Genomic DNA, 13,520 nt, shown 5'->3' with positions numbered 1-13,520 from the left:
AATTTTTATTACAGAATTTACCATAAGTAAACTGAATCAAATTTTAATTCTCTTTGTACACTATTATCATGTTCAGCTGTTACATAAAACACTTCTCCTAACCTAGCATCTCAACCGAACTATGTATATTGCACACAAACGAATGTTCACACTTTGAACAAAGTCATGTTTCCACTTCCTCAAGATTAGATAAATGACGATTCATCACATACTAGGTATGATGTAACGCTTACGACATTCTCCATCATTCAATATCAAAAATTTAGATGCAAGGCGAAATTTATCTTATAAATGTCAAATCATCAAGGTACTAGGGTAATTTAATTTATTATACTTACAATGTAAGCAACTTTGAGAATAAAGTCAAAAACCCAAAAAACCTAGGAATCGAGGATAAATGGGTGTTGACGACCCAGATTCACTTACCACTTCAGCACGGGCTGAAATCAACACAAGAAAAGTAGTGTGTATTATTGTGAAAGTTAGAGAATATGAAATACTAGAATATATTGAAACTCGTTGTTTAGAGGATAGTAAAAAAGAGCATATCTATCTACGATACTGAAGACTTATTTTGACCTACATCATTATTCATAATTATTGTATAGAACACAACCAGGTACCAAGTATTTTGCATCTACCAATATATCTCAGTCAATAACTTCATGAACTAATGATATAACTTGGTTTAGATCGAGTTAACCTACTTCCAAACCATTTTTCGACCCAAGCTAGAATATATAACAGAAAAATAACTACTTACCAAATAAATTATGTCGATGAAAACGGTTATGTGCAGTGGAATTTTGTTCAAATGGATAAGTAGTGACAATAGGAGGTGGAGCACTTTGAATAATACAAAACAATGTAACATTTTGACCTTCTCGAACGACTATTTCTTGGGATGCTGCTGAATTCCGAGGATCTATGGATTCCGACGCCATAGGAACACGAATTTTTCCGGCAACAGGAACATCTGGGACTAAAATATAAAAATAATGCAGAAAAACAAACTGTTTACCAAACAAATGCAAATACTCTGATATTGAAGCATAAATTTTCTGAAAGAACGTGATTTCTACGCTGCTCTACTTTAGAATGAATATATTTCAGAAAAGATTGATAAAAAAATATGAAGAGTAGTAAAATTCATGCATGATGCATAAGTTTTAGTGAAATAATTTTACAGCAAAAGACTATACTAATCAATGTATACACTGTAATAACGAAAAAATATACTCATCAATCATAGAGTTATTATTTGTTGGTAGGACAAAAGCTTTGATTAATCCACATTCTAGACAACATGTGTCGGAACATGTTGACGGACCAATTCATTTTGTAACTAGTTAGCACTATAATTAGTGTATAGATGATTTTAGAAAATTTAAGAATATTCTTGTTTTTACTATTCCGGCTTTGACTGTTCACATTTTGGGATATATTTCTCTTTCTTATAAAAATAGTGTTTTGATATTAGGATTTAGTCGAATAAAGTAGTGTGTTCAAGGAATAGCCCCCAAACTCTCTGGTACGAATGAGGGTGGGAAGAGTCAACTATTCCTCTCCAAATGCTATCACATGGTCACGCGTATACAGCCACTGACAGGGAAGTCCTATTCACTGACATACCGTGAATGGGGTGTTATGAAATTAAAAGGAAGAAAAGAGCAGTCCGGCACGAAAATCGGGTTGGTGGATGGCGTAGATTCACCTAGGGGAGTTAGTAAACCATGATGCTCATGGGCTCCAGGAACCTGAGGGAATAAATAGCGTATGAACCGGCGAGATTACAATTTATGGACGAACCAATCACGTATAAGATAACAGGTCTTGGATTTTGGCGCGAAATTCACTCATTCGAGTAAATGGTTTTGGCATTATGGCTTATGTCAGTTCGTGATGAAAACACTAAATCTAATTTCTAACCTCAATCACCAGCTATAAATCACAATTTTAATTCATCACACAGGTTTATAACCCTCATTTGGTCCTAGTTATTAGGTGGACACTCTCAAGGTCAATCTGGTGTCGCCCAAAGGTCGTCCATAAATTATGGTCTCACCCATTAGTACACAAACTGAAACATTTAATAACCGTGGGATGGATGAAGACTTAAATAAATTTTATGGTATAGAAAACATTACACATTTTCAAACAGGAAAGTAGATGAAATAATTAAAGCATTAAAAACACCTTCAATTTGTTTATTTGGATTATTTCATAAGGAGCTATTGTTACCACTTAAAAAATAGATGAATTGGGAGATACAATAATGCATATAGTCTCTTGGATAGACACAAATGTAATGAAGTAGTATAATTAACACTGATGATAGATAAAAATACAGGGAAAGAAAGGGAATTTGTATATATTGATTATTTAGATCTTTCTATTCGTGTGTAGGACTGTAATTGATCAATCTTTCATTGACATATGTGCATCCTGTACGAATAGCTTTGAATAAAACCATTTAATTTACAAATCGTCATTTATCATTACTGAATGAAATGAGAGGAAAAAGTGTGATAATATCACTGTCATATATACTATTTATTGATAATTACGTCTGTAAACGAATATATAGGCTGACAATAGATTTTACTTAAGATAATATCCATATTATTGTGAATGACAATACAAGTGGGGACAACAAAATGTATTTGAATAGAAAATTACAGAATCCCATAGTAAAATCTGAGAACCATACAGTAAATATTTCATTTGCAAAATATCAAACAATTGTCTCAGACTTAGTTATTCTTTCATTTCCATATCAATCACTGTCTGTTCTCGTTCTCTTCTCGTCGATCTTCCTAATCATCTCCAGCCAGACATTTCGCTTTTGATTGGTGATATGTACTACTTATATCTGTCGACATAAGTAGCACACACCACAATGTCATCTTTAATTAGGCAGGAAAGTAAGGTGAGTAAGCTTACGCCTCTCTCTCTCTCTCTCTCTCTCTCTCTATATATATATATATATATATATATATATATATATATATATATATATATGAAAGTATATGTACATTTGTGTTGCTATGGATGCGGGTAAAAAATATTTTTGTTCGTTGCAAATTTATTATCGAGAAAAGTAATTCGAATAGGTGACGAACACTAACGTAACTTGGAAAGTTTATTTTTGAGTAATATTTGTAAACAAAAATTTTATTCACACCACAAAATGACCTTAGTTAGATGGTTATTGAAAACCAAAAAGCATTATGTAGTTTGGGACTTAACAATATTAGTAGGAATCCACCAAACTGTTAGGGAGAGGTGAATTCAGAAACTTCAAGTTCCTCGTAGAGCATTTAAAACATTCAAACTACTAAACTGACATCCAATGGTTAACATGTTTAATTTTATTCTGTTCATGATAACCCACAACCATCTATCAATATCATTGATGAGTAACTGCTTATTACACTTGGTGTAGTTAAACTGTAGTGGCCATAATAGTTCCACAAACCCCCTTACACTAACAATAATTGTGTCGTTATTTTGAATTATTCTTGCAACTTGAACTGGTATCAACTAAACAGTGCGTAATTGAATAATTCAGAAATATCGCGCTAATTGTGAGACCTAGAAGTTCCCAGTTCGGTTTCTAACGGAGCGGCTGTATGTGTACAATAATGCAGGGTCTCAAACTAACGTGCTAGGCTGGTTTATGATTTCGAAAAAATCAACATATCGTCAGAGGATGTATTGTTTCAGCTTATGTGTCTATTTATGATGGAGTAAAGGATATTTATGAATAGTAAGATTTTTTTAGATTACAAAAGAAAAATGTTAACAGACGTTAGAATTATGTAAATGTCTTCAGGTGAGAACCGAAAACCCTCGAAATAATGCAAACGGACTGTGATTTAACATGACTGAACAGTAATTAAAAGTGCACAAAATTAACATACATATTATACAGTTCAGCAAAGTTGTTCAGGGAGATCAACAATAAACAATTTAATGCTTTTCTACATTCAGAGATGGTATGTGATGATAACACTGTGGAGTGGGAGGGAATTTATTGACACGATTAAGGATAGGTGGTTAATTAAAGCTTACAATTCCCTCACCGTTAATCAGTCATTCATGAACAGAGTAGAACCTGGGGTATATAAGTGTATCAGTTTCAGTTCTCATACCATATCACTCAGCCAGTTAGTCGTAACGTAGGACCTGATACATATGTACATCGATTTAAGTTGCCGAATCCCATTAGCACAGAGAGATGAAATTGTTACAGCAAGTACCAGAGTAGTAGAAGCAGTAACAATGGGTAGTGATAAAAAATTGGGCATAGAAAATACGATTCAAGAAAATATAAATTAGCGAAATAAAAAAATGTGGGGGATTCAGGAGCTAAGAATTTGGGGGAAGGCAAAGGATGGATGCACCTGCTCAAATTGTAAACAATTTAGAACTATGTCATTCAAAGTTTCAAACCATTAATCGCAATAATCACGCTGACCCCAACCAGGTAGCATACACCTATTTTTAGTGACTTTATTGATTGGTTCCATGTTTGATTTGGCCACCCCTAGCTTTCTTACAATCGAATCCTACACCAGACATCACCCGTCGAGGTTGCCAGTGGACGAGCATATGCAACACATGCTCCAACTAACTCAGTCGACCAAGATTCGTTGGTTGACTTGCCATATTCACCTAATAACCAATGGGTAACCTCGTAGTTGCTCACTTGGTGGTCCCAAAATACATAAGCGGTGGTAGGTAGACACGTATGATCGAATACTAGTATAGTCTATAGATATCTGCAATTATTAATAGTTATGTTTCATATACATAAAGGAAATCAAATCACTATAGTGAAATGAAGTGATTAAGGCGAATGCTAAGATAACAGTATCAGTGTGGGTAAATAAGATTAGGGATATAAGGTATGGTTTTAGAAGCAAGGACGCATTCGTGGAATAAAAAGTGAAATATGATTTTAAAATCCAAGACATAACGGAAGACAAAGAGTAAGGGGTTGCATAGGGGTAGTCAACAGAAAAACTTGCTTGACCTAGGTTTCATGTTATTTGTCATTCATCAGCAGTGTTCCTGTAATCCTGAAGAAACTGATGGTATCCGGTAGAATCGATACCATGTCGCCTAACTTCGTATTCAGAGATGTTGAAACTGAGCTATCGGAGCCGCGACTGACCTCCTTTACGACGATTTAAAACTGTGGAAACAAAGAATGAATACATCTGCCTTGTTGCAACCGATTCTCAACCATGTCACACATTATGTCCAGACAGTGGTTACAGACTTCAACCAGGTAACAGTCGATACCCATCTATATGACTTATTTCAGGAGCTAATAACTTCACAAGTCGATGCTATGTCTTGGGTTGGCCACTATCTCTTAGCTTTTTTCAAATCTACCTCCATACTTATACATTCAGAAGAGATAGATATATATTGACTGCATTCAAACTGTCAAAGAAAAAGAAGTAACAAAGACCAACGACGCATATAGATAGGAAGATAAAAAAGAACACTTACTGATAATTTTTAAATTCACTGCATCCGGTGAATATTTCCTTTCTCTAGTTAATGGATTGATTGCCACGCAACGATAGATACCACAATCACGTGGTTGAAAATTTTGTATTAATAAACTAATTCTTTTCCCGTCTGGACGGGTAATTTGACGGTATTTTTCATTTTGTGAAGCTAAAGTGTTGTTGTTATTTTATTAAACAAAAAAAAAATCGAAATAATAATTGATGAATGATGAAAGTGCATTTGTTACATAAACAAAGTGATCTTTTGTAATAGATGCGAACAAACTACAAAACCCATTGAAAACATTACTCTATGTTAACAGAATTAAATGTAAATTCCAGTTTTGATTTTTTTTAAAAAATGAGCTACATGGTTCAAATATTTGATTTTCAACCACCAATTCATAAGTTCAAGCTCCATTCTGCCTATGAGGTCAACAGTTTCAAGCAGTTCGATAGCAAAACCATAGATACCACCAGTGAAGATGTGTAAACAAACGATAGATATATGTAAGCCGAAGACGGTGTTAGAGATATGAGGTTGTCATTTCACGGTTGTCCACACTAAATTGTGGTTTTATGTATGCACGCATGAATAATGATGATAACTTTGACATAAATTTATTTTGAAAAATAAACTTAGCACATATACATACCCACTTCAATTTTAGTGTGAAGAGATGCCTAAATAGGTGTGTACCTAATAAATAATCTGATCATTAAACTAGGTAGTAACCAAGTATTTTTAGCCGTTACAAACTAACTAATAAACCATATTAAGTGTTTATTACGCGATGTACATATACATAGGCGTTCTATTTAAATTATCAATCACTATACTTCAGTCAGTGTACATCTTATAAGACATTAGAAGCAATTACCTAATGACTCATTTAGCCAATATTAATTTTCCTGTTTTAGGCTTTTTATATCAAGTAGAGGTATATGAAGTTTGAAGATATACCTATTATTCAGCAAGTTGCTGAAACAAACACTTCAGATAAGGTGTGGTTTGAAGTTTATGGTTAAAATTCAAGAGTATATACAACATTATACTGAGTCACAATGATGGTGATTTATCTAGTTTGTTAAATCTCTAAGGTCTGATTATGAATAAAACGATAATCCATCCAACTCATTTATCAAGTATCAGTTTCTATACTTGTCTTTGGAGTATGTTTTTTTATGTTTAACGTTTAGCAATACTGTCAAGCTGTATAAAAATCAAAATAGGTGTTACAGGGTTCGAAGACAGAATCGAATGACTAAAAACTAAGTTACCGCTCCACAAGAATAATTTATGGATGGTATGAGGTAAATTTATAAAAATACATAGACTATAGGGAGAAAACAATGTAGTATTTGTAGTAGTAACATTTAGCAGTTAGGTTAAAATAGGAAACAGTTACAAAGGATCACAGAAGGACAATTGAATATAGTTTAAATTTCACCATTTTAGTTAACATAATCAATGGCAGGTTATCTAAACAAATTTAAATCCCCTCAGAAAAGTTGCCTATAATCATTTGATATCTACACAAAAACTAACAAAACTACATTCACGATCTGATCGAAAATCGACCTATATTCCTGAGAAGTTTTGCAATAATGTTTATAATATAGTGGAAGCCAATCGTATTGAGTCAGTCAGTCAGTAACAACGTAGAACTTCATACGTACGTACGTACATCAGTTCGAGTTGCCATAACACATTAGCACACAGATACAATTATCGATTCAAATCTCATAGTGGTAGAGGTAGTAAAAGTATAAGCAATAATCAGAAACATCAGGGTTTGAAGATGTTATTCAAGGAGTATAACCCAGTGAAATAAATTTGGGAAGAGAAAAAAAGAAAGGGACATAAAGAGTTCAAAAGATTAGAATTTGGGAGAACACAGAGTGGATGCAGCTGCGCCATTGCAAACGATTTTGAGCCACGTCATTCAAGGTCTCTAACCATCGGTTGCTATTGTCTCGCGATCCCAACCAGGTATTCTACACCTACCAACATGACTCGGTCCACTTGTCAGTGACTTCATGGACTTTTGCCATGTTTTGGTCTGGCCGCGACTGGAAATATATATATATATATATATATATATATATATATAAGTTACTACTTCATATTTTATATAGACTCTTCTTAAAAAATGGAATCGAACGATGTTTTATTTCATCCAGCATTATTGATCACAACCAGATTTCTAAATCTTTTCAAATAGTCAACCTACTTTTTCTTCGATCAAAAGTTTCTCTCTATCATTAAAAATAATCGTTGTTGTAGATAACATAAATAGTAGTAGTAGTAGTAGTACACGAAAGATCGATAACTTTTATTTCGCTCATCTTCACAGTTAAATAAAAGCTTGTTCTAACAAACTTCATACCGTAAATACGCGTGAATATTAGGAACCAACATATTTTTGATATTGTTAAATAATTGAATTTTCGGTATCAATGTATGTAAATATGTAAATATAAGACGGGGATTTAAAAAAAAAACTTGACAGTATGTATTGACTTAAGTTGCCAAAATATAAGTAGTTCAGTAAATAATGATAATGATATGATATAACTTGTCAAGTTTCTGAGTATATATATATATATGTATGTGTGTGTGTGTATGTACGTATAAGCATGTACATTATGTGATAGGAATAGTTAGTTGTCAAGTATGAACAACTACATATTGTATTAAATACAAACATCAAATCAGTAAATATTGTTTTTATCAATATTCTACTTATAAACTGATTTTAACAAAAATCGTTGAATAGTATAAATCAGATATTAAAACTTTTCCTAGTTGATTGAAGGAGATGATAAATACATATTTCACTATGATAGAGATTTTATAGAAACAAGTCATATTTTCAGTCTTACCATGTTAGATAGTTCGGTTGATGAATGTTAAAATTAAAAGCAAGTTTAAAAGTGAAAGTGACAGCAATGAGATATTTTATTTAGACAATAAGCATCGTCAGTGATGGTGATTTCTCATAACAGAATGGAACGGAGTCAGTATGTCATGGTATTTATAGTATACTACTATTCAGTCAGTCAATCAGTAACAACGTGGAACTTTATACGTACGTATATACATCAGTTCGAGTTGCCATACCACATTAGCACACAGATACAATTATCGATTCAAATCCCATATTGGTAGAGGTAGTAAGAGTCAGTCAGTCAGTAACAACGTAGAACTTCATACGTACGTACATCAGTTCGAGTTGCCACACCACATTAGCACAGAGATGCAGTGGTCGATTCAAATCCCGTAATCGTAGAGGTAATAAGAGTATAAGCAGTAATCAGAAACATCAGGGTTTGAAGATGTTATTCAAGGAGTATAACCCAGTGAAATAAATTTGGAAAGAGAAAAAAGAAAGGGACATGAAGAATTCAGAAGATTAAAATTTGGGAGGACACAAAGATTGGATGCACTTGAGCCATTGCAAACGATTTTGAGCCATGCCATCCAAGGTATCTAACCATCGGTTGCTATTGTCTCGCGATCCCAACCAGGTAGTCTACACCTACCAACATAGCTCAGTCCACTTGCTAGTGACTTCATGGATTTGTGCCATGTTTTGGTCTGGCCGCCCCTACATTTCTTCCAACCTACTATTCAATATATTTTCTGTCTGTTATTTTGTATGCTAAAGAATAACCACTCTTACAAAGCTTCACAAAATGATGCGTAGAATAGGTGAATAAAAGATGGTAGATTTATTAATTGCGCGATTGAAACAGCGAGCATACAATAAGGTGTTCGAAAATCTCAATACTTCAACCATATACATTTTAATACGGTAATTAGCTAGGTTGATATCGCACAATTATGTTATTGAGGATCGTGAAAATTCATGAGTTGCTAGGTGGACTATGTGTTCAGCTAGATTTCCTTGATACATAATAATAATTAAAGTGGTAATAACACGTTATTAATCAAAAACAACTTTGTTCTGAGTCATATATTTTCGTAATGTGAGCTAGTGATATTTTCAGGCTGTTAAAGCAAAGCTGTTTGTAAACTTGGCCAGTCAGTCAGTCATTATTATTAACGTAGAGCCTGACACAGATATACTTTGCACCAAGTTACCATACCACTATAGCAACCCTCTTACAATTACTTTTTCTTACGGTTAACTTTGATCAAGTCCTTTTATTAACTTATTTAACAGACAATGTTATTCGCACAGTAACAATTCGATTATATCTTTGTATTATTATTATCATCATCACTATCATATTTGTATAAACGTGTATGCTTGATCACATGGGACAACCTACGCACATATCTCTTGCTAGCTTGAATATTAATATCTTGAACCTCTCTCTCTCTCGATCAACCATTCTCCTTACCATGTATGGAAATATATAAATATATGTACTCAAATCCTATTAAAAGTCTTTGACATGCATCGCTGAGCCTTGATTACATTTAACCATAAATTCACCTCTGTATTCGCTCACATACATATATTGGCCTCTCTACTCCGATTCGCTCGATGTGTTTGTAACTTTGTTACATGTGCTATCCGTTAACAAACCGTAGTCTCCGCTTCTTAATGCCTTCCGAATTCAAAAAGCGTTGGGATTTATATAACAACGGTTATCATGGTGATTAATTAACGAAGATAGGCCGCTAAAGCCCCCTCGTAATGTGTCACAACGAGATGAATTTACCAAGATATATATAGTAAAAAAAGGGCCGGGACAGTTTTAGTAGTAATGGCAATGTAAAGGATAACTTGAAAAGTAAGATTAGACAAGACCGAGTTAATGTGAGAGAACATTAGAATTTAAGATGGAGAGGACGATAAAAAGTGAGTGCATCTTCCTACACTGTAAACTACTCTGAACCGTATCATCGAAAGTCTACGGCGACTAGTTGCGGATATAAACCAGATAGTTTGTAACTACAACCATATTTTGAACGAACAGTTAGTGACCTAGATTTTTTCGAACCTTTCTTTATTTCAATAAACCTAGAACTAGAAGTTGATTCCGAATACGCGTGATATACATAGAGAATTTTTACTTACCTGTAAGATCAATAACAGTGTTGTTTAATTCAAATTCAATTAATGGTTTAGGAAAACTATTAATTGGCAAATAACAGTCAACAATAGCAATATTCCCTCGTAGAAACTCAACATTTTCAGTGTGAGATGAAGATGGTCCACCACTTCTAGGAGTTGGGAATGAACCCAAACCTTTAAAGAAATCGAAAAAAGAACAAATATATTGACATCATCAGAAAAAAAAGGATGGCAAAGACTTAGTGTATGAGAGCGATAAGGTGAAAAGAGAGATCAAGAAAATTGGAAACATTATGCATTAAATGAGGGGGAAATATGAGCGAGCAGTCTAGATTACATTACACTCCATAGACTCATTCACCAGGTACTTGGGTAAGAGGCACACTCTAAGTGTGAGAGAGGTAATGATGCTACCCGGTTGCCTAAACGGAAGTAGGTGGAGCCAGATTTGAATCTGAGACTTAGTGACTGAAATTCGAACGCCCTAATCACCAAGTTACGACACTAATTAAAGTTTAATTAAAAAGTATTGAGTTAGAAAAGAACTGTTAAACATAGAATATAAAATTCAGCATATTTGATATGTGACTATTAATGTAATTTAGGATGAGCACTTCGTTAAATTTAGGACTCGTCGGATGGATGTGCCTGCATTCCAGGATTGATTTTCACATCAGGGCTTGGACCCAGTACCTTTCGCCTCGAACACTCAACGTGTTATCCATTAAGCTACTGAGTTTAGACAGCTAATAACAATTGTGATATAACGCTATTCCGATACAATCTGCTCAGGCTGTAGAATATAGTAACAGAGACTGATCAATTACAGTTCACAATATCAACACCAGGAAATTACAAGTCATTATTCATAACAATAATAGAATTCTTAAACTATTTTGTAATAAAATAAAAATAATCGAAACTTACTAGCAGGAAGCACACGGAATGGTGCACTTAATTTACGACCAAACGAAGTAGTAGCTAAGCAGTGTAACCGTATTAATTCCACTTGACTTAATTCTGATTGACTAGAAACTATAAGACGAATAGCAACTTCGTCATGAGATCCAGCTGCAGGATTGTCACGAATTGCATCAGTTAAAGTTTCATGAATAATCAATGGATTAACTGACTGATAACCACTATTACCAGAAATAGTACCATCTAAATTTGGTTGATAAGAGTTAGTGATTTGTGTAGAGGATAAAATAGCATATCGTTGACTGCCAAGACCATAAGGTAATTGCATTAATCCATTATTATTATTGTTATTATTATTACTATGATGATTAGGATTGACAGCAATTAATGAAGTAGAAACAATAGGATTTGCACCAAATGTTGGATCAGTGAATCCTGGAGATGTCAATTGTTGGGCTAAAATATGCAGCTTAGAATTAGGTGGCCATGCTCGACATACAAGTTCAAGTGGTGGGAAACTGGTACCATCGGTTGATGGATATACAAATTGTGAGATAGATGGAGGTAGGCTGGTGAAATGCGGTATAACTATGTTTTAACAAAAGTAAAAAAATAAAAGGATTTTTAAAACAACATACAAAATACATCGTGTTGGAGGAGTGAAAAACGTGTTACGCACAGAAGACAATAGAAAATGGACAAGAAATATCATGAACTGATTAAAGTTAAACTTGTATACCACTGAATCACGGGCTCAATGGTCTAGACGTTAGGTGTTTGCGCAAGAGATTGAAAATCCTGCCTTGAAGTCCCGGTGTCCAGGTCGTTGATGTACACTCCTGAGGAGTCCTACATTAGGACGAAACAGCCATTGTTTAACTTAGATCGGTTCGTGATTTCAATAGAAATCAATAAGTTTTACAATTTACAAAATTTTTCGTACATTTTTGTATAATATGATATTCATCAACAGAAAAAAACTGATAGGTTAACTTCATTACCGGAAAATTAAGTTGTGTGCATAGTTTTCCCATATATACACAACTACATATATTACTTTGTCCAGTCACTATGGGAACCGAACTGTTAAAATATTTGGTGAAACGTCAACTGTTGATGTGTCTTTATGTAGATAGCTTATTCAAGTGAATTAAGCCTAACAGTGCAAAACCAAAAAGGTTGCAAGCATAGTGCCAAACGTTGACGTAAACGTATACGCTTTGTCTATTTTAACAGTTAATTCACTGACTGGATGATTGGTGATGAATTGTAGTATACGGGCAATTTGTCTGTACGCACAGTTCCAGTAAAATATTTGAAGTTGGAAAAAACGATGAGATAGATGAAGAGTATAAATTCTAAGGACTTTTAGGTATGATATGAACAAAGGAAATGCAGACAGAACAGATGCATTATCACAAGTGAGAAGTATTTTGAAGTAAAGAAAAGTGATGCATTGTATATTTTTACAACTTTAGTCGTATTTATTGGGTGGACTTCATAATAAGTCTAACCCAACAACTAATCTAAGGTTTTTGTATCTCATGCAATGAGCCACACTTGTGTTCGATGTTAAACTTACTAAATTTTGAACAAAGTGAAAACCAAAAACACGTTACCCTATGAATGAATACCTAAGACAATGAGTTAAACCTTCACTAATGTAATTCTTACTCATCTGCAAGGGATAACATATACGCATCTCTGTTAGGCAATTGAAAGCAGTCGACAGGAAACCTTGGTGATCATCTTCAACACCTACCCAACATAGTGCATGCAATGTCGATTCATTAAGAAACTCATGGGAACATTAGAAATTGATCGGTAGAATCTAATCCGCCCTACTACGATGGCTAAACAAGCCCGACGACGTTAGTCACTGCTCAGCGATTAATTACGTAAAGGTGGTGGTTGGAGGTAGTCAACATGAAACCCTACTCGATATAGGGATTTCGTGTTATTTGCTACAACTCATCAGGAAGGTGTCCTTGTAATCCTGAGGAGATTGATATTCCCTGGTGGA

The 13,520-nt window shown here is 34.1% G+C and overlaps 1 protein-coding gene across 2 annotated transcripts in view; it reads right to left on the bottom strand.

Annotated features, from left to right (window-relative positions):
• MS3_00009470 (uncharacterized protein) overlaps positions 1-13,520 on the bottom strand; it is an 81,906-nt gene that overhangs the window by 55,043 nt on the left and 13,343 nt on the right. For both annotated transcript variants that reach the window (XM_012936799.3, XM_051217849.1), the window contains exons 3-6: positions 11,504-12,085; positions 10,580-10,750; positions 5,524-5,694; positions 764-982 (exon numbers count right to left, since the gene is read on the bottom strand). In XM_012936799.3, the coding sequence (XP_012792253.1) occupies positions 764-982; positions 5,524-5,694; positions 10,580-10,750; positions 11,504-12,085 (1,143 nt within the window). The remainder of the gene's footprint in view (positions 1-763; positions 983-5,523; positions 5,695-10,579; positions 10,751-11,503; positions 12,086-13,520) is intronic.

Source organism: Schistosoma haematobium, chromosome 7, assembly GCF_000699445.3.
Source record: "Schistosoma haematobium chromosome 7, whole genome shotgun sequence".
Classification (NCBI taxonomy): domain Eukaryota; kingdom Metazoa; phylum Platyhelminthes; class Trematoda; order Strigeidida; family Schistosomatidae; genus Schistosoma; species Schistosoma haematobium.
The sequence above is the reverse complement of the archived record's forward strand: the minus strand, read 5'-3'. Positions and strand labels throughout refer to the sequence as shown.